The sequence below is a fragment of the Platalea leucorodia genome (assembly GCF_965183815.1).
Source record: "Platalea leucorodia genome assembly, chromosome: 10".
Taxonomy (NCBI): Eukaryota; Metazoa; Chordata; class Aves; order Pelecaniformes; family Threskiornithidae; genus Platalea; species Platalea leucorodia.
Genome location: NC_138832.1, coordinates 7,389,722 through 7,414,735, shown reverse-complemented (window position 1 = coordinate 7,414,735; position 25,014 = coordinate 7,389,722). Strand labels below are relative to the sequence as shown.

The window sequence follows — 25,014 nt, the reverse complement described above, 5'->3', positions numbered from 1 at the left end:
TTTCTCTGGAAGTTTCTACAAATTAATAAAAATACCTACTTTCTTGTATTCATATATGCAGCACAAGACATAAAGTATAACATTCATATGTGAGTGACAGCACATCCCTTAAGATGGATAAATGCTGTAAGCTTTCTTTACAGGGCAATGTCAATTATTACAGCTCTTCTGATTTCTGTATTATTGCATGGATCTGTCAGTAACGCAGCCTCGGAGAGCTCAGTGGTGCTCCTGCAGTGGCCAGCCTGGAGGGAGCAGTCAGCTTCTCACAGTGCTTTGAAACCCCAAAGAAGGATTTTTATGACGAGCGGGTAAGCTGGGCTTTGGGAAGAGGAGTTGATTGTCTTATGATTCCTGCACTTTTAAACCATTACCTATTGAGCATCTAAGTCAGCTTGTGGATGGCTGGCGTGGTGGTTACTGATGCTTTTGTACACGCTCTCTCCATCCTCCCCAAGTGCCCGCTCCTGCTAACGTTGCCCAGCCGGGCTCGCAGGAGGACGTAATCTCTTTTATTAGACCAGTGAACGTAACTGGAAAAAAGCTGTCAAGCGCTCAGACTAACAAGCCTCTCTTCAGGTTGACCCTTATCGCTGCCAGGTACGCGGTGCTTAGCTCCATCTTCAGCGGGTGATCTGGGCAGGTAGGGTTGGACACGGGGTCAGGCTGCGCGGCCGATGCGCTCAGCATCCTTCACCGCCGCGTTGCGTCGCAGCAGAGCCGGGCAGCGGTCACTTGAGGAGGTTTAATCCACGCATGGACGCTGTGGCTGGCACGGACGGGTCCCTCGCGTTGCTTCTTCCTTAGGTTTGTAGCTCTGTAGCGTTGAGCACAGCTCGGAGAAGTCCTTGCTGGAAACTGCTGGTGGGGCACGGGTGACACTGAAGTCATATCTACAGCAATAAATGAACGCCAGTCCCTTTCTGCAACAGCAGAACTAAATAACAAACAGATGTGTAACCTCCTGTGTTTGCATAAGAAGCATTATCGTATATCCCACATTCCTGGCACTCTTCCTTCAGTTTTCAGGTTCCTTCCATCAAAGATAATTCTTGCAATGTCTCCATCACTGAAGTTACTCAGTCTGGGGTCACAGGAGTTACAACCTTTAGATCCTCAAGTCCATCCCGTCTAAGCACAGAAAACACTCACCAGATGTGAACACTTTGGCAACTTTGGGAGGAAAATTAAAACTTGGATCCCTGCCCCATTGTGTAGGTTTGTAATGGATGAATGATCAACCCAGAAAGTTGGAGGGTTTCTAGTGTTTCATTGTACTTTTTAATGAGATTTTGTCAAATTTAGTTATTGCTTACCCATATTTTTGCTGGGTGACTGGAGAGCAATTTATAGGAGATACGAAGAAGTGATATTTCTGATTAGATAGTTTCAGCTTCTATTTGTGCTTGGTTTTGTTAACTGCTTCTAAACTCCAACCCAGGCAGAAGGTTCGCAGAGAAGATCTTTGGCAGGGTTCAGCTGAAGGACGGGGCGGTGCTAACCCTGGCTCTCCCAAAGCATCCTTTTCCAAAACACCACACAATACTTAGTTTCTCAAATATTTCTAAGATAAATAAACAGTTCAGTCAAGCTTGCAGCTTCCTTTTCCCTTATAAACAAGCCAAAAAAAGGCTCGTGTGGGCTTTTTTTTTCTTTTGCCAGTAACCTCTAAGGAAACCATTAACACTTTCTGTCTCGCAGCAGTTAAGACTAGCAAAATGGTCAAGGTAATGGCCATCATATTTAACAGTAGGGAAGGTATATGAATAAAACCTAACCTTCTGCTAACGCAGCAAGCCAGCACTTCCCGATCTCCTCCTGTAATCAATCTACATCGTTAATGACTCTGAAAACAGACTGAACTGCTGGGGCTGGCACCGGGAAACTTGCATTACAAACTAACCGTCTCTTATTAACCTTTCGGTGTTTCCTTCACAGCACTAATTAGAGCCAAATAAAACTACTGTTTGTGAAACTCTTAAGTTAAAATACAATTTTCAGAGGAAATATGGTAAACTCCAAAGCTCCTGTTTGCTTGGCCTTTCTTTTTAATTATGATGGAGGATGGCTGTTACTTGTTTAACAGAGGCTTACATGATTAATGCTGCAATGTTACTGTAATTAAAACGGCAAAAAAAGATGTGATTGGAGCCCGTATAATTTACAGACATCTCGGCATTCTGGTGGCAGAGCAGCATTAAGTGTTGCAAAGAGGAATCATAAAAATTTATTCTAATTAAAATTGCCAGATTGACTAAACAACAGGTGACTTATGTAACTGGAGCGACTTGCTCTTGGGGTGAGAAATCATCTGAAATCAGTGAATTATACAAAGCTGTCTATTATTCTACTAAATGGGAAAGTGTGTGCTTACCATGGCAACCTGCATCAATTTTGCAGCTGCTGGAAAATACAGGGCCTTTATTAAAGGAATAATCACCGTAAGCAGCGTGCTGACCCTCGGCTCGGCGGGCGCGGGGTGCCCGGCACAGCAAGTTTCAGAGCAGCATTCTGGGCACGGGCGGTTGCCATCAGGCTAAATCCCCTCCTGCTGTACCGACACACGCGCCCGGCAGCTCGGGGGTGGTTCGGGTACGGCGCTGGACCCGCACCTCCGGAGGGGGTGGTACAAGTTACGTGCCTGTTTTTTTTCCCCCCAAAAGCGGTGCATACAACTTTGTAAGTGCCATAAAGATAAATCGTTTGGACATCTCTTAATTACGCTTGCACGCTGCAGAGAGCTGTAGGGCAGGGGACTGCATCTCCCAGGGGAAGGAGCCCACCCGTCTCTGAAATATGGTGTATATGGGTGAATGTCTAAACTGCTCTGGTTCCAGCAGATAACTGCTGAAGGGAGACATACCACTGGGTTTGTATATAGGTTGTTTTACTAAATGATCTATGTAATAATAGATAAGTCAAAACTCTGTAATAATTGGCACCAAACAGCACAGAGAACTTGCAGCTTTTATCTGTCTTATGGGAAGTGCTGCCACTCAAAACTTGCGAGCGCTATATTTTATTTCTCATACAGCATATATGAATGTGAGAGAGTAGATATTTTTAAATGGGTCACAGAATTGTTAAGAAGTTTGGCAGCCTTTCCTCACGGCAGACGTGCAGGTATGCAGCGGCGCGGGCAGGGCTGGGAAGCAGGAGCGCGGGGCTGTGCCGGGCTCCGGCTGGGTTTGTGTTGCCTTTGCTCAGTGATTTCCCTCTCCATCCTGCATTTAACCCCTGTGTCTGTTTGGAAAATAAGTTCTTTATAGCGAGTTATTATAGATATATGCTAGCCACAATGTGTATAATCACAGTAAGCATAATATGGCCCCATTTTTGCTGAGTATCTGTAATAGTAATGATCAGCTTCCCCACTCTCAGCATTAGCTCTCTTAGTGTTTTTATTTTTCAACAGAAACCCTTTTTTGTTCCATTTTCCTTATCGTATTTTCACCCTTTTTCAAGTATGGAGAACGACTTGCTTTGTAACCAGCTTCATTAGCTACTCGCACGTTGTGTTTCGTTACCGATACCCACAGCCGGCTGCGGGTGACAGCACGTGGCAGCGGGTGACCAGCAGTCACCACTGTGTCGCTTCACCTTCGGGCAGTGACGGTGACACTTGGGGCAGGGAACTGGAGTCAGGTCGAGATGGGTTGGACTCGAGATCTGGGTGTAGTAAATAGGAGGACATCTGGATATGCGGAATAACTAGCTGTAGTGAGAGCAGAGCTTTATCCTGAAGAAATCCTGGGTTAACATCAGTCCCTGTAGGAAAAGGAGAAAATTGAACCACAAAAAAAAAAAAAAAAAAAAGATGAATAAAACCCTCTCTGAATTGAAGCAATAGGAAATGAAAATTGCTGAGATATACTGTCATGTGGGTAGTGGTGCTACCAACCTTGTGCTGCAGTAATTACCTCTATGCATGCAATTTGTGCTCGGCTACGACTGATTTCCCACATCATCCGGAGCCCAGGCTGTATTCAATCAGTCCCAGCTGGAGAAAACTATCTTGGATCATTTGGTGAGATTTCACCACAGATGCTACCTTGCGTCTTAGGGAAGCGCTCGAGAGCTGTACGCCCCAAAGCCTCCCTGGCACACGGGTGGAGGTGTGGGGCCGGGCACGGGAGGCTCCCTGCGGCACGGGGAGGGGTACGCGTCCCGCGGGGTGCTGAGCACCTGCAGCTGGGGGGGGGCTAAAGGCGAGGAGCTCCTGGCCCTTTCTAGGCCCAAGACTTTGCTCCGCTGGGTGCGTGCTGGAGAGAGTAGGTTTTGTGGTTGTTCTTGCACTGCTTTCTGTGAAAAATGAAAGAGCGAAGAGCGTTGGTTGGAAATTTTTGTGAGAAGCCTGAGGAAGGTGGGTGTCCGCATCGCTTGCAAACCAAAATAGGTCGGGCACTGGATTTCCTCTGACCGCTTTGGAAGCGTCGGCTTCATTAAAGAGACGAGGCAGGGGAGTAGCTGGTGCGAGCACGGCAGACGGTGCTGCCTCATCTGCTCGGGCACGTTCTCCGGTCAGCTGGTTTAATAGGCAAACTGCTCCTGATCCAGGTGAGGAGCCTCTGGATTTGCCCTGCGAGAGGAACGGCTTTCTCAATTCAACTAACTCTGCTTCTGGATTTGGTGCAGCTCAGTGAGAAGTTATAAAGGGGCAGCTCCTGTTCAGGAAGAGGAATTTGGCTGGAAACCTGAAGTCAAAACTGCATAGTAGTAATTCAGGAAAGGTCAGAGAGCCAGAAGTGTTTTTGGCAGCGGTAGGTGGTTAGCGGAGGGTATAAATACCTTTGGGGAGGGTCTGGCACACTCAGGTGGGTCCCCGGGTGGGCACTATGCATATACTGGACTTTCATTTGGTTTTCACTCTCTGCGTTTACCAGCTGAGTTATTTGTGCCGCTGACATTGCTGCTCACCAGCACGTTTCAGCGGGAGCCGTGCCTTCTCGATGCTCCGCTCTGCCCGTCCTCGCCGCGTCTCCCGCAGCGGGCTCCTGGGAAGCCATCCCCGGCAGCGCGGGGCTGCCGTCTGCCTCGCGGCGCGCGCCGGTTGACTTCCATGTCCTGCATCTGTTCTGACAGGCGGTGCTTTTGCAGCCGCTCTCTGATTAGTTTTGGTCCCTCGGATGCATTGATTTACAGACCTTTGCTTTGCAATACAGCTTTTCTCGATGACAGTCCATGAAGCACATGATAACTCAGCAGCCTAAATTATTCAGGCAAATTGAATGTGTTTGGCTTGTTCCAAACTTTTGTTTCCTTTCAGCGCTGTCAGGAGAACAGGTAGCCGTGATGCTTGTATCCAACTCATTCCAGTGCCAGGGAGACAAACAGCTCAAGTATAACCCGTGTTTTACCTTGTTCATCACTTATTTCTGCCTTCAGCCGTGCATTGTCTGGGCACTTTTGGGCCTCATAAAAATGTTTAACTTGCATCTAGGGTTGCTCCCCTCTGGTGCCTTGCTGGGCTCTGGGAAGTCGCTTCATCTTCTGGTGGAAACACCCTTGTAAAACCCAAAGAAAATTCTGTGTCTGTTCCACCCTTTAGCCACGTGTCCTTTTGTGGAAGTATATTCACTCATGCAAATATTTTGACCCATTAGTCATCGCTGTAGGATCCAGGAACCTCATATTAATGAAGACAAGTAATTAAAATGAACAATTCCACCTGCAATTCCCTTATCGCCTGACCTCTGCTTTGTCAGTCTTCCTCCACTATTATTGGGTAGATATGTCCAATTAATTCACTATAAAATCCACGCAAGCCCCACTTCACAGTGCTTTGCAGCAACCAAAGAGCTCTGGCACATCAGGTGGAGAGGAGATGCTTTGTCAGTGCAAAAATGTCCCCTTGCTTTCTGGAGACTGTTCTGCATCAGGAGCTTCTGAGTATAGCTGAAGGCATTGCCTTTCATTCTCCAAACATGGGTCTGGAGATTTAGGACCTGACCAAAGCCCGTTGAATCCCACGGGACTCTTTCAGCTGAGACCATTGGGCTTGAAATAGGACCCAAGAGAGGTGGCATCCTCGGGGGATGTGCTCTGGACTTTGCTTGAGACATCGGTCATCTCAGCCTGTGTTCAGAAGTGAACTCAGGGAGAAAATATCTGCTACTAAGCATCTCTCTGAATCAGCAAACAAGGCACAGCTGCTGCTGGAGGATGGAGGTTTGCCTTGGAAAATTCGAGCTGCAAATGAGACGCATGATTTTAGGAATTAGAATAATTACCCCCTGGAACAGGTTCCCAAGGGATGTGATATATTCTGTATCACTTAGAGTCTTTAAATCACATTTGCATATCTTTCCTAAAAGCGTGCCTCGTCACTCAAAGTGAAGGGCTGTGCTTGAGAAGCACAGCGTGGCAAAGCTGAGCATCCCGTGGGTTGCAAGGGAGCGGAGCAGGGAGTCACCGTGGTCCCGCGTGGATTAAGCTCTGCAGATCCCTTGAGGAGTAGGTTTTGGCACACCCTCGAGGAGAAGGGCTCACGGCCGTCCCCTTGGCTGGCGCTGGCTGCCGTGCAGGAATGTGCAGAATTGAGCAAGTAACCACGCTGGGGATGATTCAGGAGCGAACTCCCCCAGCCAAAATCTGCCTTCCCTTTCCAAACGCACACAGTCCCTTCCTCGCTGAATCAGATGTCCCCAGGGGCTGAGCAATCCTGGCTGTATCAGTGTTTCCAGGACCTTCCCTCCCACCGCTCCCCAAATGATGACAGTGTTTTTGAAGACCTCATTTCCCGGACTTTCCCTTTTATCTCTCCAAACAGCAAGTAAATGAGCAGCCCTTTAGTTTTTAGTTACTGCTTCTGCACCGGGTGAGCTATCAGAGGCTGTTGACGATGACTTTTCTCTTTTCCGTGCTCCTGCCTGCAGGATTTGGGGAGATAATTCATTTGGTCCTGGTGCTTTGTCAACTTTCAGCAGTTGTAATTGCCTAATGATCAGTGCTGATGCCGTTGTTAAGCCTGTTAAAACTTTGTCCTGCTGAACAGCCAGACTGTGGCTGTCTCATCATGTTGTGCCTGCTGTGTCGGCTGGGGCCGCCTTTGATGCTCCCTTCCCGGTCCTGGCTTTGGTTGCTGCTTCCCACCCCACCTCAGGCGCCCGCCGAGGGGGATGGATGCAGCAGGGTGCTACCCATGCTAGGGAACCACTCCCGGGGGGACAAATAACTAAAGAATAACTCCACGGAGAGCCAGCTGCCTTCCAGGATGAATCCCCTCTCACCTGCCCCGATGCCCGTGCTGGCCCTGAGAGCCGGTGCTGGCTGGTGAAGGTGGTCCATCGCCCTGAGCCCTTGTGGGGTGTCGAGAGATGCTCTCTGGAGAAGGCTATCACTGGTAGGGTTATTGCTATTTAGTAACCTTCACGCCATCTTTGGTCTTCCATTTCTCGAGTGCCTTTTCCACCTTTGTTATCACTTTTTTAGAGCTCTAATTGGCTGCATTTTGTGCTATCACCTTCTTTGCTATGCATCCGAGGTGCCCAACTGGCTGGTGCCCTCTCGAAGCTCCCGTCGCTCATCCTCGCCTCTTCCAAGGCTGTTTCTTACTTAATGGCGCACACTGAACATTAGTGCATTACCATCCCTTTTCCAAGAACAGTCTCCATCCACTCTTCTCTCGTCCCCCAGTGCCTCATCCAATTTAATTAATTATACTTAGTATATTACGCATCCTGTCAAAGTTTTTCCTTTCCGAGGTTTAATGGTTTTTTAATTCTAATGCATGCTGCATGTGTAAGTGTTTTAGAAATGAGGCGAGCGTGCAGTGGCAAAGAGGCAGCATTACATCTGTGTGCCGCAGACAGCGAGGGTGGATCCCTGTAGAGAGGCTCCAGCAGAATTACTGCAGGACCGCGCTGCCTGCCTTCCCATTGCATCCCCCTTCTTGTGCTCAGGAGGAAAATTGGGCTGATTCCCACCGCAGAGGTTCACGTTTGGGTTAAACCTACCCGCTTATGGTGCATCTCATGCTCCTGCCGCAGAAGCGGGCGCCTGGCTGGCGGCTTAGCCCCAGCACCGGCCGCGTCTTGGCTGCTGCAGCCCTGTGGTGAACTCCAGTGTAATGAACTTGACTCTTCTCCTCGCGCTAACCGTGTCTGAAAGCACCAAATTACATCAGTCATTTCAGCCTTGCTTTATCCCTTTGAAGAAAGGCTGTGTTAAGGATGCGGTGGGGACTAGACTAATCAGGTAACGCCGGCTGGGGCTGGTACCTATCGCTCTTTATTTCCCAGTGACAGTTAAAAGGTTTGGTCAGAAAAGTGGTTCAGGAGGAATGACTTTGTGGGGTCTTATATTTACCAGCTTTGGATATTTCCAGATAAAACCTGCTCAGACTAAAAGAGGGTTGTGGGTTGGTGTTTTTTTTTTTTTTCTTGCCTGTCAGTGTTGCAAAGTGCTTAGGTTTTGAAAATCCAGCTGGGCTCTGTCTGTCTGTCACACCATCACCGGGAGTAATGATGCCGTGGTGCAATTTAGCTGACAGCCCTGTGAACCGGGGCCAGGAGCCAACACAATCCAGCCTGACCTTGGGGCAGCGCTGCAGAAATGCACCTCGGAGAAATCAGAAATCATGGGAGGCTGCGCAGGCAGAGGTTGGGCCAGAAGTCCGCTGTGCTGGAGCAGTGCCGGAGCAGCCCGCCTCGGGGAGCCGGAGCCTCCTGCCCTCTGCGCTGGAGCCCCAGCAAGGTAGCACATGGCAGGGCCCCAACGTGGCGTGCAGACCCCCCCGCATCAGACTCGGCATCCGTGCCCGGGTGCCCGTGGGTTGGCATCAGCTTGGCAGGAGCCAACTGCTTTCCTTGCAGTACTTACACAGGTCATGAAAATACACTTATTTTCCATTCCCATTGCTCAGCCGTCTCCCCATGGCTCTTCAGTTTACAGCCCCAGACAAACTCGAGGGCTTGTTTTCCATCTCGCCCACATGGCTGGATGGGATGGGATGGGACGGGACGGGACCCCACCTGCATTGCTGGAAATTGAGCTTGTCCATGACTCTCACGTAATGTAGTTTTCCTAGGCTTATAATGAGGTTTTAGATTTGACTCTTGACCTTATAGTAATTTTATGTGTATATTTATACACTATGATCACTCTCTTAATTAATGAAGGTAAACTTAATTGCCAGAATGAAGTTTCGGTTGAATTAAATGGGCCAGATTCCCAGGCTTTGGCAATGCCGTGATCTCTTCTGGTGGCCATGGGGCCAGTCTAACCTGTGGCTGGTGTTCCCCTGGCATCGCCATTGTCCCTCGTCGGTGCGGAGCTGGAGCCTCATTTGAGCCCTCGGTGTAGATCCATGGCCGGGGCAGAGAGGACCAGGAGTCTCCTTGTGTCACAGTGAGTCATGGTGCCGGATCAGACCGTGGGCGCTGTTGGCTGCTGGACAACGTAGAGCAGCTTTTGTAGACCTGTCCCCGTGGCCGTCCCAGTTCCCTGTGGGGTTTTCTGATGCACCTGCCACCCTAGGCCAGCATCTCATCGTGGGACATCCCTGTGCTTCAGACAAGGGGGATCCACCAGCATGGAAAAGCCCTGTATTCATCTGAAAAACCCAAAGAGTTCAAGTAGAACACCAGGGAGAGGATAACGCCGGGTTCCAGGGTGGAGGAGCGAGAGGTCAATGTCATGATGAAGGGTGGCCAGCAACCACTGCTTTTGGTTTAAAAAAAAAAAAAAAAAAGGGGGGGGGGGAAATTCCCTAGCTCGCTCTCGATGGTGGGGAACGCCCCATCGTGCTGGGAAGCCTTCCAGCTCCCTCTGCTCTTCAGAGCTGCGCACTTTTCAAAAGTACAAAGAGCTTCTCATAATGTTTTGCCTTGTGGGTACATCTATGATTAATTCCGTGCAAGCATTACTGGTGCAATAACAATACTGGAGGTCCTAAAACTGAAAAAGGAAACACATTTGGCTCGTACTTCATACACAATCACTTACACTTAAGCTATTGATAGTTGATTGGGATCTGTAGACTGCTGGGCTGGTGCCACTGGGTTTCTGAGCGCGTTCAATGGCTGGAACAGACAGCGAGGCTGTAGGTTTTGGCAAGCTGTAGGTCTCATTAGTCAGGCTGACTGTATCTGACACGAGAGATTCCCATCCACCAAGATGAAGCTCACTTCCCTAGGCTTTGGCTGACGTCCCAACAATATTTACATGAAGGACAACAGAGGATCAGTGTTAGATTAAGGCTGTGAGTTTCCAGTAGGCAGACAGTTAAATATTCTATTGAAATACTCTTTTGATTATTTAGATAATAACGAAGTTTATGCATGTCCTTGAGAAATCTGGGGAAAGGCAGTTGTTTTATGCTAAGCATGCAAAGATGTGTTTAATCTTGATAATAGGAGTAAATTATGTATCAGCATTTATAACCTCGGCTCCTTTATTTCTCATTTGTTGTGTGGAAGCACCAGAAACCTCGCAGGGATGGGAGAGCCGCATTGGGCGGGTGCGCAGGAGCGGGTCTCGCCTGCCTCCCCGCTCCTGCCGGCACCCTGGCCCTCCGCATCCCTGCGGGGAGAGGATGAGGATGGCTGTTTCTGCTTCATCCTGGCCAAGGGAGGTGCTGGTTGCGGTAAAATGTTCGCCATGAGCCCCCCAAGGGGTGTACATCGGTACGGCTGCAGCGAGGGCAGGGATGCTGCTCCGACAGGCGCTGGGCCAGGAGCTGGCCCAGTACAAGTGGCTGGGAATTGCTTCTTATCTCCCCAACTGTAATTGCTGTTTTGTTAGATTTTTATCAGAATCGTCGAGTAGCTATTTTCGGAGCAATGCCTAATTTTGAATGGGATAGGGTAATAATTTGATTTATTGCTGCCGTTGGAATGTGGCTGCCTGGCTGGTCCTGCGTTACCCCGACAGAATACGTGAATTTGTCTGTTTTGGATTTCACAATAGCGGAGAAAAGTAACCTTTGGATTAATTAGTTTTAGTGACTAAAGTCCCATTAAATGGAAGGCAGCTGGTGTCAAAGGCATAAATGGAGACAAAGTTTTGCTCCCAATCGTGGGAAATGTGTTTAAACAGACTAGAAATGTTTCCATCTCTGCAGGGTATAATATACTCAAATGGTTACATTAACATGAAAAAAATATAAGAAAGAGTGTATTTAGGACAATCCCTCTGTATCCAGCGTTAATGAAATTGAATTCCAGTAATGAAGTCAAAGGGTTGTATTCTGCACTCGTGCAGGCAGCACAGTAACTGCCATTAGCATTAATGGGAGCTGTGCCTATGAATTACGGAGCTGTAATGGTTCGAGATGGAAAAGGTCTATCGGATCCCGGAGTGCTCTCCTCTCCGAGGACCAGATCCTGCATTCTAACATCAGTTAGGATGCTAATGAGCCCTGTATCGAGGCATGAGTAGCGGAGTTTCGGAGGTGAAATCCCCGCCGCTCAGGGGCCAGCACGAGCTCTACGGACCACTTAAGAAAAGGATTAATTGGAGTTTAAATGGTGTGTTCCACCGGTCCTCTGAAAGGGAATTAATTTTGCCTTGTGAATGAGGTGGGGATTGGCCCGCGGTCCCGGACAAAGCAGGGCAGCCAGCATTAAATTGCATTCCAGCCCATAATACCTTCTGGGTCTGGCTCCGCTGTAGTGCACGGCGTGCCCAAGCACCAGCTCCTCTCGCTTCGGGTGATCGCCCTCGTTCCCACAGCCTTCTTCTCATCCCAAAGGTGTTCCCGGGAAGGCATTTTTCCAGAGAAAATCTTTTGCATCAAATCTCTGCTTAGCCCTGCGGTGCGTAGCTAGCCAGGCACCCCAGATGTATCGCTGCGCCAGGCTTCGTTCATGATACAGGGACTGTTCTGCAGAAGAAAGGGCGTCATTAATGGTAATAGAGAGCAGAGGAAGAGGTGAATGGGCCAACCCCCCGGCTGGTGTAAATCAGCGTGGGTCCTCGGCGCTGCTTGGGAGCTGTGTGTAACGGCAGCAGCCGGGGGCGAGCCCCGTCACATCTCTCCATTGACCGTTACAGAAGCGATGCCCATGAGCTGCATTCAGCCATGGGTCCTTATCAGCAGTTGCCTGATAAATTAATCTAATTCACATCCCTTGTTTCGCTAAAATAATTCCTCGCAGGCATTTGCTTTGTCCAAGCACTGTTGACCTCCTGTGTCGGGACAGACAATCCAGGATTAAAAATACAGCATTTTTTAGCTTGCATAAATCCTGAACAATGGCGAAAGAGAGGAAAAGAAAGGCTCCTCGTTGCGGTAAAGAGCATTTGTCACTGTCCCTGGTTATTAGCATCCTCCGAGCATTGTGCAAGGGAAGCCACGCCAGGATTACATTTCTGCATAGACTGGAGATTTCTTATTAGGAAAGGCGAAGAAGGCTCTGTAAAAGCCCATAGGTCAAAAATATAATACACTATTCCCCACCTCTTGTTTCCTGATATTATGCTATTACCGGAGATAAGGGAGAGGTGCAGAGTCTTAATTTATAAGCAGATGATGAACCATGGCTGGGGACTGTTTGTATTTTGCTCGAGCTTATTATTTTATCTGGAGTGTAAGGCGGTGGATCGCTGCTCCCGAGCCGGGAACAACCGCTCCTGGTGGGGTGGAGGGGAGGTGGGCTCTGCCGGCGTGCCGAGGGTGGTGGGTGCTGCAGGGCGGCTTGGGGACCTGCCTCGCACCTCGTGGTCTACATTCCCCAGAAAATTAAGGTGCCGGAGTTGAAAAGAAACCCCAAAGTAGCTGGAAGAGGAGTGTTAAATAATGCAGTTGTGCATTGTCCATGAAAGATGGCTAACCATGAGTAAACATCAACAGCAATGTTTGATCCCTTCATGTTTACTATTTATTCATATTTATTATTCATAAATTCTGTCACAAATGTTAGGCCTGCACCCCAGTGAGACATTTGTATTTTATTTTAAGTTTGATTCCCCCCCCCCACCTTAGTTCCGTGAACTGAGATTTAATGATTTGCTTTTCCACATCGTTCCCGTGCTGGCTCTCCCTGGCTTTCCTCTTCTTGTTTCAGGAAGGGATTTCTAACATGGAAAAGTGATATTTGAATAGATTCCCCTAAGGCAATCAATTTACTTTTAATTTGTCTGGAACTAAGCTTTTCTTTGTTGCAATGAGAAAGGATTGAAACTGCTGTAAAATTTATTAGCTTCCAGGAAGATTTTGAAATGAATTTTTTAATGATCGTGCTGTTTGCTGTACCCAGGAGCAGTGTCATCGTGATTACAGTGTAATCATACGGTTGCTGAAGAAACACTGAAATGTGGAGATAAAGCCAGGCCCCTGCACGAGGGTACCGATGGCACCGGCCCAGGTACGGGCCCGGCACCGGCACCGGCACCGGGCTGGGGCTTTGGGCTGGGGCCGCTCAGCACGATGCTCCCTCATGCACCCTCGCCTTGTGCACGTCCCAGCCAGGCTGTGATTCTTCCAGTCGTCGTTTTTTTTCTTATTTTTCATTTTCAAGCAACTCTTCCACTCCTTTTCCTTGCTCCCCATGTAATAGCACAAATGAGCTCTACTTACTCACCTCGGCAAAGCTGCTCTGACATGGATTGGATTGAACTGAGCGGCTGTTTGAAAATGGAAACTCCAGGGACTATTGTCATCGCCCAAATTGCACCTTAGATTGTATAACAGCGCATGTCATCTGGCCATTTATCAGGAATATTACATTCCCAGGCACTTGCACCTTGCTACGATTTAACTTTGTCTCTTTGGCCAGCGCTGCGATTCCACTGGAGATAATTCAATTGCTCTGAGAGCTGAATGGGCACCTTGCACACCGGCTTCGTGTTGCTCTGCCGCAGGTACGCAGGCTTTGAATAGGAGATTGAAAGCACTTGTACACCCTGGATGTTCGTTAGTCCTTCCTTTTAACGAGAGAAGGCCCCGTGCAGGGGCAGCTGGAGTCTCTGTTGCTCCAGCACCCACCCCATGTCCTCTGCCAGCTCCTCCTGGGCTCCTCTCAGCTCCCAGCTCTTGGGCATCCATCCCATCTCCCTGCTCGCCTGGCCAGGAGCTTTCGTGGTGGGATTGGGAAGTGCTGAGGGTGCAGGCAGAAGGGTGCTCGGACCCCTTAGATGGGTGCTGTGCTGGGCTCAGCCCCGGGAATTAGGGCAGTCTTGGTGTTTCGTGTCACCTCCCTGCTTCTGATGTCGCTGTGCCGCTGTCCCCAGCTCCTGTTCCCCGCCAGCGAGGAGGGCTGTGCGTCTGCCCGCAGATGAGCCGCGGGTGTCGTCGTCTCTCCCACCAGGTCTTTCTGCAGCCGCTGGTTCTCAGCACCCCGCTGCCTGGCTCAGACCCCGCAGGCAGCGCAGGCAGCGCAGGCAGCGCAGGCAGCGTGCAGGGCTGGCTGGGGCTCGTTATTAGTTGCCTTTGTGCTGGTCCCCTGAGGTGCAAGTAGAGAAGGTTTGAAATCTGGAGCTCAGTGTGGGTTTTGCTGTACTTGTTGAGGAGCATATTTATTCCAGGGGTGGCTGTTGGTTTTATTTTAATTCATATTTGCTATGTGAGAGCTTATGTTCAGCAATGACACATTTTTTCTGCCAAGCCTCCAGGATAACTGCTCACCTCTTCATGGCAAGGCTTCTGCTAGGATGTTTTGCACATGGAGGGGAATAATTTTAAAAGTGACCCTGCCCCAAGGTGCTCTGAAATGAGATTCTGGAGTTGTGAAGGCAGACTGGCTGAAAAATGGACATTGCTGCTGTGGGACCCGCGCGCCTCGTGTGCCAGACTGGACGGCCGTCACCCGTGCGTGGCACCTGCCCCCTGCGAGCTGCTCCGCATCTCTTGGGACAGCCTGTGTGTGACATAGGTATCCCCACAGCCTGATATGCAACAGGACTCTCCCCGCAGCCTGCGCGCGATGCGCTTGGCTCATTAGAAAGCCCAGCCCAGCTCAGAGCGGCTTGCACAGCCCTGGGCTGTGGTGTTCCCCTTCCCCGGGCCGTGTCAGCCAGCGGGTCCTTGCCAGCCTGGTGCGTTGGGCTCCTTGGGGACTCCTGTCTGGGAGGTGTCTGCTCCGTGGCTCATGCAGAGCATCGCTGAAGCTGTAGCATTGCTCACCCAGCGATGCCCCTCCGTTGTTTCCTCCTCCCTTTGCTCAGCCCCCTGCCATCGGTGCGCCGGGCGCGGAGGTGGGAAGCTGCCTGTTTTGGCTGCCTGCCACTCGTCACGTTGTGCGTGGTGCGGTGGTTATTACCCGGGCTTTGCTCCTTGCATTAAGAACATTTTTTAGTGCAGACAGTAACAGTCATATTGACTAGGGCAGGTCTAGGGCTGTAAAACAATTTCCTGTTGTCCTATTTCCGATTGTTAAAGGGGTAAAAAAAAAAAGACAGAACAGTACAATAAAGAGCCTGTGAATGTGAATGACCGTCCTGGGTGCCGTTAGGGCTGGGTGAGTCAGGCCTGGCTGCAAAGGGCAGCGCTGGGAGCAGTGCCCGACGTGCCTGCCTCCGCTTTGGGGCAGCAGCTGCTCCTGCGCAGGAGGAGGATGCGAGGTGACAGCCCTGGGATCAGCCCGCCAGAGGAGCCCGAAGCCCTCCGAGCTTGCCTTTGGACCTGGGATAGCAGAGGAGTGCTGGGGTGTTCGTGTGTATCAACAGGGCGTGCTTATGGCATAAAAATAGTATTTTATGTCAATTACAGGGTTAAGACGGTGATGGGTGGGTAGCTGAAAATCCTCATTCTGCCATGGAGAAGCGGCTGCTGGTCAGGGCCCCGCGCTGGTCCCTGGGCCTGCTGCCAGGTCAGGGCTGGTCTGGGCAGCCCGGACACGTGTTGTCCCCAAGAGCAGGATGGTTTCTGGCTGTGGGACATGGTCTCTGCAGACCAAAGCTGAGACATGTGGTTGGGACAGGAGCAGGGAGGCAGAATGTGCCACGGAGCTACCTGTTGTCTTCAGGTCTGTGGATGGCTGGTGACATCCAGCCTGGCGTCTTTCGTACTTGTTACATTCCCTTCATAAAATAAAAGATTGAAACGGTATAATTTAATGTAATGCTTTTCATCTCTTCTCCTGCCTGCGTTTCAGCTGCCGCTGGCGCGACTTGCAGACAAGCATCTTGGTGTCCAAAGCGGATCATCTCCCCAGCAGATAGGCACCGCGCCAGTGGTCTTTAGTAAAACCGCTCTTAAAGCACGGGTTCCTTTCTAGGGTTTGAGGAATATCCACTTGCAGTACAGTCATTGGTGAAGTCCTCAATTTGTTTTTAACTGTAAAATGTGCCAACTTGGAATAAATGGGTCAAGGCGAGGTAAACCTGCCTGTGCTCCACTCGGAGCCAGGTTTGCCTTGGCTGCGGTGGTCCCGTGGATGCGGGGCTGAGCCGTGATGCTGGGCTGGGCAGGCGAGGAGCAGCAGCTCCCTCCGTGCCTTCCCGCGCTGGACCAGCCAGCCCAGCGTGTGCCCAGATCCAGCCTTTCGTGTTTGCGGAGAGACTGAAGTGATGTGTGCTCCAGCAACGCGCCCAAGGTCACACAGCACAATAAATCAGTGTCTCATCGGGGATGAGAACCCGAGATATTTCTGTAGCCCCTCCAGCCATCACCAAGTCCTCTGCTATCGCAGCCAGACTACACAACTTTGTACGCCTGTAGCACCCTTTTGAAGTTAAGCTGTGGATAAATAGGCAGACAGCAACACTTTCTGGGCAATTTTTCTTTTTTTTATTTTGCTCAAGTACTTGAAAGTAACAGAATCAAAGTATAAGAGCATGGGCTTTTAGATCTCGGTGCAGGTTGTTCTGCATGTAAGGCTCAGAGCATCCTTCTCTCAGACTGCTGTAAAGGCAGCTGCCGAAACCCAGACCTCCTACACAGCCACCCGGCGCCACGCTCCGCACCACCAGGTAGCTGCTCTGATGTAGAGAGAAAGCTTATGTTTTACCCATAGATTTTTCAATTAATTGGCTTCTTCTCCTTTAAAAAAAAATCCTTCTTTTTTTTTTTGAGGTCTGCCTTTTACTCGTTTATTCTCTGTAAGTGTTAAGCTGCTCATATTTTGGTGCATTGTGTTATGTGCTGAGAATTTTTATCAGCCGCCCTAGTGCTCGAATGTGGTGGAAATACCAATGTGTCTGAGGAGCGGAGGTTATGCACACAGATGTACAAAGCATCAAAATGAACGGTTTGCAGATGGACGGGAAGCAAACCCAAGCTGAGTCTGCACCTTCGCAGGCTTCAATCCATCAAACCGGCACTGACCGAGCGCGGTCTTGTATGGGTAATGGCATTAGTGCTTTAACGCTGCTTTGCGCGTATATAGGGTGGGATAGGAAGGAGCTACGTCTTTGCGCAGGGAAAGGTTGTGCTTTTGAGGGCTAGCTGCAATTACAACTTCTTATCAAATGAAGGGAAAATCATAAGCTGAGACTGAAAAGCAGCCAGGACCCTGCAGTGTTCAGCGGGAGCCACGGTCAGATGCTCAGCAAAAGCTGGGGAAGCTGAGACTCCTGGATTTGCTTTCCAGCTTTGCACTTGGCTGAGCCCAGCCGCTTCCCTGGGCCCCAGTTTGTCCATCTGTGGTAGGGGTTGAGGCCATGCAGCCCCTTGGGGTCGGCCGGCAGCGCGGGGATGTGTGCGAGCACCGGGCACGAGGGTTTGCACCTGCCTGGGAGCGCTCCGACCTGGGCATGGAAGGTCCTTGGAAAGGATTAAACCACCACTCCATATTTCAGCCCTGTAACATGGTGTCGGGACAGCCCTAAGTCGAGAGAAGGGATCTTTATTGCTCTTGTATGAATAAAGCCCCAGTGCTGGGAATGACACATTTAATCTTCAGTGGAGTGGGCAGTCTTGGAGATTTATAAAGCCTCTGTTGTGTGGGAGGTCAGTGGGGATTAAGGAAAAAGTTAAAACACAAATATACACCAAAAACCCAAAGAAAACTCCCTCCTCCCTCTGCTCCCTTCCCCCTTCTGCAAAAAGTCAAGCTTAAAAGTCACATCCAACCAAGCTTAAAACATGGTGGCTTTTAGCACTGGTTACTAAACCCAGAAAGCGCTGACTTGGAGCGGCTCGCCACGTGGGACAGGCCCGCTGTGATGGATTTGCAGCCGTAACTCTTTTCCCCAGGTTGCAGGTCTGGCGGTGGCAGATGACACACAACCTGTTGGAAATTGAACTCCGGTCTTTAGAGCAGCAGAGAAATAACAATAAAGAAAAAAAATCCCTCTTCTGAGCCTTGCCTTAAAAATGATTGCTGTTTAGGGTAGGAGAAGCGCTGTTTGGGTGGGAGTGATGGGCAGCGCCTGGCTTGGCGGGGGCTCCCCCACCCCGGGCAGGCTGGGGGGCGGCGGGCCCCCCCGGCGGGTCTCCCCCCCCTTCACCGGCCCTTGTGTTTTCTCCACGCAGATCAGAGCGAAGGATTTCATTGCAGGGAGGAATGCCGCATCCTGGGCCACTCGGACAGGTGCTGGATGCCCCGCGGTGCCGTCCCCAGCCGCGCCAAGTCCCCCGAGCACGGGAGGAACGTCATCGCCCTCTCCATCGAGGCGACGGCGGTGGACGCGGAGCCTTACGCAGACTGCAGCACAAAAAGGACCTTCGCCACCTTCGGCAAGGAGGGCGGCGAGCCCCTCGCCGACGAGCGGCTCGCCAACCCCAAAGGCAAAAGAACGGTGGACCCGGCCGCCTGCAGCCCCAAGGTGAGCGGCGCCGTCCGCGAGGCGGGCAACGGCTGCGAGGCCGTCAGCCCCGTCACCTCGCCCCTCCACCTGAAAAGCCCTTTGTCTGGCAAGCCGGCGGCACCGTACGGTGCTGGGCACTGCGCTGGCAACCGGGAACGGGAGCCCTTTGGGAACAGTGGCCCTTCCCGGCCAACGGAGGCAGAGCCCCGGGGGGCGGACAGCGAGAGCGGAGGGCAGGAGGGCAACCCGCTCCTGCAGGAACGCCGGGAAAGGGACTCGCCCGGCGCCCGGAGACTAAAAGACATCGTCCTCTGAGCGGCACCCAGCGAGAGGAGGAGGAGGAGGATGATGAGGATGAGGGACCGCACGATTCCCAGCGCAGATTGTTTTTATCGCTTACCAATGGTTCACAGATTGCTGTATTTAAAAGCTTTCCCTAAATGTATTGTTTATAAATGAAGCTATCGTTAATGTGACAATCCCACTTGTCTCAACAGGCGGCAGGGGTGTGCAGCCGGAGCAAAGTAGCTGGTGTTTTGCTTTTGCCGGGAGGCGGTGGGTGGCGGGGGGCAGAGGCGAGACCCCCCCCAGTCCTCAGGAGCGCTCGGTATCCCCTCCTCGGAGTTTATATATTTTTATATCTCAAAACGAAGATAAATTTCCGTTCCTGGAAAGAATTGAATGGCAAATTCCTTATTCGGACATCTTTAGTAATCACCCTGGCGGTTTTGTAGTCTAGACAAAATAGCGGCCATTTCTTGTGTGCGACTGTTCGAAATGACAGTCTGGTGAGTTTTAATATTCGCCCAACACGAGGTTGTTTGTATTTTAAGATGTTGCTATTTTGCTATGGACACCCCTGCATTTATGAATCCTTTTGCTGTCACATGCTTATCTGTACTATTATTGTATTTGATATTGCAAATTACTGTATGTCTAGTGATGGCAAAAGGCTTTCAAGCTAAAAAAAAAAAAAAAAAATCACAATCATCTTACTTAAACCTTGGGGAACCTGCAGTTTTCAGACCCGGTGGAGCAAGCGCTTCTTCCAGCCCCCACCATCGCCTGCAGCCTCCCCCGGCTCTTGCAGGGCGGCGACAGGGCTTTACGGGAAGACGTTTTGGGGAAAATTCTGCCTGGATTGCAATTGTTGGATGCACTGTGCTGAACTTTTTCCCTTATCCATTTCTTTTGCGTAATTTCAAGGCAATGCATGGAAAGGTTTTCCAGAAGTTGGTTGAGTTGGTTTTTTTTTCCAGTTCCCAGATTTAGATATCCCCCATCTCCAATCATTTCCAAGTCAAAGTGATGGAATTATTTAAGAGATCTAAATTACCTTCTCAATTAGCCACACACTTCCAGTCAGCATTTCCCAATCACGATTATGCCAAGTATGTGTGTGTTTTTATGTCTCCATGGCATGGATTTCAGACTGTTCTGATTTCTTTCTATCCCTCCATCATAAATAAGTATGGAATGAGCAATAGTGATGTTAATTTAGGGGCAGACAGGTGATATGTAACAACGCTACTAATTCAATTAATGTGCCTTCTTAATGGAGAAAAAATTAAAGCAATTCATTATTTTTTCTCATAATTAAGGACTTTTTTTGTGTGGGTACAAATTTACTCATATAAAATTGATTTAAAAATTGAGCTACTTTAATAGCCATTTTGTAGAAGGGGGAGAGGGAAGGGGTTTCACAGCTCTCTACTCTCTTGCAGTGATAATTCCTCAGTGAGGTATGAGTAAGGTAGGAGGATTTCAGTTAGTGTATTATTATTATTATCATTATTATTATTATTAACCCTTCACCAGGCAGATTTTCCTACCCTAAATAATGTTTCCTAGAATTTAAAATTGATTATGGAAGGGAAAATACATAGCTCTTGCCAATGTTTGCTGTACCAGCAAGTTGAAATTAGTGGTTTCTAGAGAAATAGTCTTTCTAGGTCTACATATCATGATAAAATATTTGTTACTTTGATTTATTTAAATTAAAACCATCAACAAGAAAACAAGCTCCAGTCATTATTATCCTCAAAATAAAGTTAAGCTCCAGCCATTTGTTTCTTCAGGGCAGATTGATCCTGCCTGAAGTCGTAGCTGGTCCGAGACAGGTCCGCAGTCAGTCTGTTCCCCCTGCCACTTGCTAGGGCCAGGAATTGGGAAAGAACCGACAAAAAATGGTCATCTAATGAAATTTGTGACGCTTCCCTCGCTGGTGTTGATGACTACCTCATTCAGCTCCCATCCCACGCGTTAACGTGATGTCCTGCGTCCCTCTGGAAAGCGAACCGGGGATTTTCCCCTCTGTTCTGGAGTTTGAGCCCATTTTTCAGGGATATGCTATTTCTGTTCCTGCAGTGTTTGCTGCCTGCGTACTGTTACCGCTGTCATTTATTTCTGGTTTTTTTTTCCCCAAATGTGTGTATTATTATAATACAAGCAAAGAAGAAAGGGGCTGGCTTGGGGCTGTTGGAGTAACTGGATTTTCTGTAACTGTTCGGCTGGGTTTATTCCGATGTTACCTGTTTTTGTCAGCTCTGGGTGTTTTTTTTGGGGGGGAAGCTTCTCATACGCGTTTGCTGACCGACAGAGCCTGCGATGCCCCGTCTGTCAGATCCTCTTGGCTTCGCAGGGCAACGGCCCCACGTTGCCCCATCCTCTGCCCCCCAGCTCCGGCAGGATGGGACCCGGCTCCCCCCATTGCCCATCGCAGGGATGGGGCGTGCCAGTCCCCCCGTCTCCGGGCGCCCCATCATCATCCCCAGCTGCCCAAAAAGCTCCGGTCGGTAATTTCTGCTGAGCGTTGCCCTCTGCCTGCGGAGCCGCCACCACCAGCCCGGCATTTTGGATGAAAAATAGATGCTAACTGAAAAGGAAGAAAGAAAAAAAAAATAGAAACATTTCTCTAATTTACCCAGAGGAAACGTTCCTTGCCACTCTGAATAAAAGCACAGCCGAGAAGGAACGTGAAATAATTCTGTATTAAAAGGGGGCATTAAAGAGGTCAGTAAACCCTTATGCCTCCAAGAAAATCATTTAAACACCAGTTTTCTGGGCTGACCCGGGCTGCAGCCAGGGATGCTGAGCGAGGGGCCCTTCCCTGGCACGTCCTTGCCGCGCGGGGCCGAGGGGAGAGCCCGAGAGTGGCCCTGGCTCCGCCGCCTCGTCCCTCTCCTGAATATTTTGCTGCTCCTGTCACTGTCCCTCTGTGTCACTTGAGATGAGTTCAGGGCTCCTGGGCAAATCGCAGTCTGTCTTGGTTTTTTCCTAGTTGCATCGAAACCGGCCATGCAAAAACGTTCAAAGCTGCGGGGCGTCGGGGGCGGTCTGGGGGGGGCTCCAGATGTAATTATTGTGCTTTTTAATAACTTAAACCTGTCCTCAGATTTGGTTTAGGAAAAATCGCTGGGTTCTGTTGGTTTCCTTCAGGCAAACTTGCTCTGCTCCCCTGGTTATCCCATTTATCCAGGAGAGCAGCAACCACCTACGATTCTCCCCCGAGCATGACGAGGACCCCACCTGGAGCAGCCCCGGGGCTGGGGACCAGGGGTGATGAACCCCCCCCGTGCTGGCCCAGGGACCCTTCCCTGCTCCCGGGGGAGCCCCCGGCCTTTCCCACCCTTGAGGCTGCAGGGCTGCGCCGGGAGGGACGACGGAGGGCTGGCGGGGACGACTGACGGCTGGAAAAATACCCCCCGAGCACCGTCCTGCTGAGGTTGTTGCTGTTCCCTGTTTGTTGTGAAGCTGGAGGTGGCCTGTGCATCACACGTTGTGCAGAAGTGAATTCCTTTTTTTTTTTTTTTTTCAAATAGGAAACAAGTTGCTTTTGTAAAGAACACACTGTCTGATGAATATGTTGAAATTATTCTTGGGGGAAAAAAAAAATCTAATTATGAATGGAAACACATTTGTCTGTCATTGGGGAAAATTGATGATCTTGTTGCTACAGCTGCTTTCGCAGCGATGGGTAATCTCTGATCCAACCTGAGTTGCGGTACCCGTTGGGGAGAAGCCCAGCCAACTCCGCTGCAAGCGCTGCTGAGATGGATCCTCTGTTGGCATCAGTTGATGTTCAGCTGATCTAAGCTGGGATATAATCTTCAAACACACCGAACGCAAACTGGTTTTCAGCAGCACGCCGCCTCCTCGCAGCCTTGCGGGGCGGCAGGTACGAGCCGCGGGTCTCGCACTGTAACACCGGGAAGAGCCGGCGGCGGCACCGGTGCTGCTCGCCTGCCGGCAGCAGGCAGGGCTGCCGCTGGACTGAGCGCGGTACGTCTCGTCATGGTGTCTCCGTTGCCGAGTATATGAAGAATAAATTGTTGTATATGCTGATATGTATGTTATGTACATTTTCACAGTGATTGAATCATTGTAAACAACAAAATGGAAAAAGGAAAAAAAAAAGAATCACCATTCTGTCTATTTTATGAAGATGATAAAGCAGCTTTATTAAATTATTACGATTCTGTTTCAAAATGGTGTACCTGCCACATTGGGTTTTTTTCATCTGATGAGAACTTTGTTTTCCACCTAAATGTGATTTTCTTTTCTCTGCTTTGAGCATCTAATGCATTTTAGTATTAAAGCAATTATTGAATAAAATGGAAAGTAAGTGTTTGGTTAAATATGCCTAAGTGGGTTTGCTTTGACGGGCTCCAGGTGCTGGCCCTGCAGAAGCCAGCACAGGGCTGGGTGCCTGCGTGGTCTGGGTGCCTCCCCAGCCCTTTCCCCATCTGCTTCTCCCGCAGCTGATCCGCTTTGGCACCCGAGAGGCTGCAAACCTCAGGCAGAGCTTTCCTGGCTCCGAGGAGGGGTTGTCACCGTCCCCACGGGCGACCCACTGGGGCGGGCAGGCTCTGAGCCCTGCTGCGGCTCTGGCCGAGGCAGAGCCCCTCCTCGCCCCTGCGAAACCGGGCACGGTGCCGGCCCTTCGCCACCCCCTCACCTTCGGGGAAACACAGCTCCGAGAGGGGTAAGCGCGGATAGCAAACACCTCCAACACACTACTTCTCCACTGAGGCACAGTAGAGAAGGAAACTTATTGTCCCTAGGTTTTCAGGAGGCACTTTGGAGGCTGTGGGGAGATGATGAGGAGCATCCACTGCCTCTGAATTAACGGTCTGCTCACGGACTGCTCTCATGCACAGAGCATCCAAGCGCGTTGTGGCTAGCAGGGATAAATGCCCTCCCCTAGTCGCCTCTGCCTGTTGGGTGGCTCAGCAGAGGTGACACCAAGGTGGAACTGGAACGAGCGCAGCGACGCGGGAAGCCCCTTCCCTGGGGCGGGAAGGTGCTTGAGCTGCACGCCCCAGCACCGTGCCCATGGCTGGGGCACGTGGGGGGCAGCCGGGGTGTTAACCATGCTTGGATGGGCCCCCCACTGCTGTTACTCCATGGTAAAGGCTTCAGCGATGCAGTGGGGTCTGGCTGACTGCCCCGGGGTCAGCTCTGGCACAGGCACGTGTCAGCAGAGGGACCCCAGGCAATGGTTTGCAGCCAGCCCAGCAGCAGGACCCAGGGCCTTGCTGCCCCCTCGTTAGTTAGTCATTTGGCAGGTGGGTAAAAGGAGATAAAGCCAGGCTGTGGAGGGGAGGCTGGTGGTTCACTGAGGATTTGCAGTCCTTGGTCTGTCTGGGCTGGTTTGCAGCCTGTCTGGGGACCAGCGGTGCTGCTGCAGACCCACGCCTGCCTGGGGAGGCAGTGGGCTGTGTTGCAGCATCCCCAGGCCGTGTCCCCTGCCTGCACCGGGGACCCAGCAATGGAGCCGTGCCGGCACCATGGGCTCGTCTCCCAGGTAGGGACTGACCCTGTTTGGGGGGGAACGGCCCCAGTGAGCTGCCCTTGAACAGCAGCAGTGGGAGGCAGAGGAATAAGGGCAGCAGCTGCGGGGCTGCCTGGGCTGCAGCGGGGCTCACCGGGGGGCTGGCAGCGGGGCAACGCAGAGCCCCGGCCCGGGAGGCTGGCAGCGGGGCAACGCAGAGCCCTGGCCCGGGGGCCAGGCATGGGCTGACTGCAGGCTGAGAGCCAAAATGGGGCTGAAACCTCCCTGGAGGGAGGACTCCCCTCGCGGCATCCCAGGCCAGCTCTCACCCAGAACCTGCTGGGACCCTGTGGGCGCTGGGCTTTCTCCTAATTTAATAAACCTCCTCTAAAGCCAGCCAGCTCGCCGTGCTGGCTGCAGGCTCCTGCTTGGAGCGAGCTGGGGGCTCGGAGATGTCAGGTCGGTGACATGTCCCCGCTGTGCTCCCCAGCCAGCTGTCGCCGTCCTCTGTCCCCGCCGGCGCACCCCAAAGAGCTGCAGCGTCTCCTCTGCTGAGACAGCAGCAGTAGCAGCGGCATTGAAGTTTGCATAAATAACGGTGCCAGGAAGGG

General features: G+C 50.9%; 1 protein-coding gene across 2 annotated transcripts in view; it reads left to right on the top strand.

Moving 5' to 3' along the window:
* PCDH19 (protocadherin 19) overlaps positions 1–19,335 on the top strand; it is a gene marked incomplete at its 5' end in the record, with an annotated part of 55,972 nt that extends 36,637 nt beyond the window's left edge. For both annotated transcript variants that reach the window (XM_082322877.1, XM_082322876.1), the window contains one exon: positions 18,356–19,335. In XM_082322877.1, the coding sequence (XP_082179003.1) occupies positions 18,356–18,945 (590 nt within the window). In that variant the 3' untranslated portion in view covers positions 18,946–19,335. The remainder of the gene's footprint in view (positions 1–18,355) is intronic.
* Positions 19,336–25,014: the final 5,679 nt, after the last annotated feature.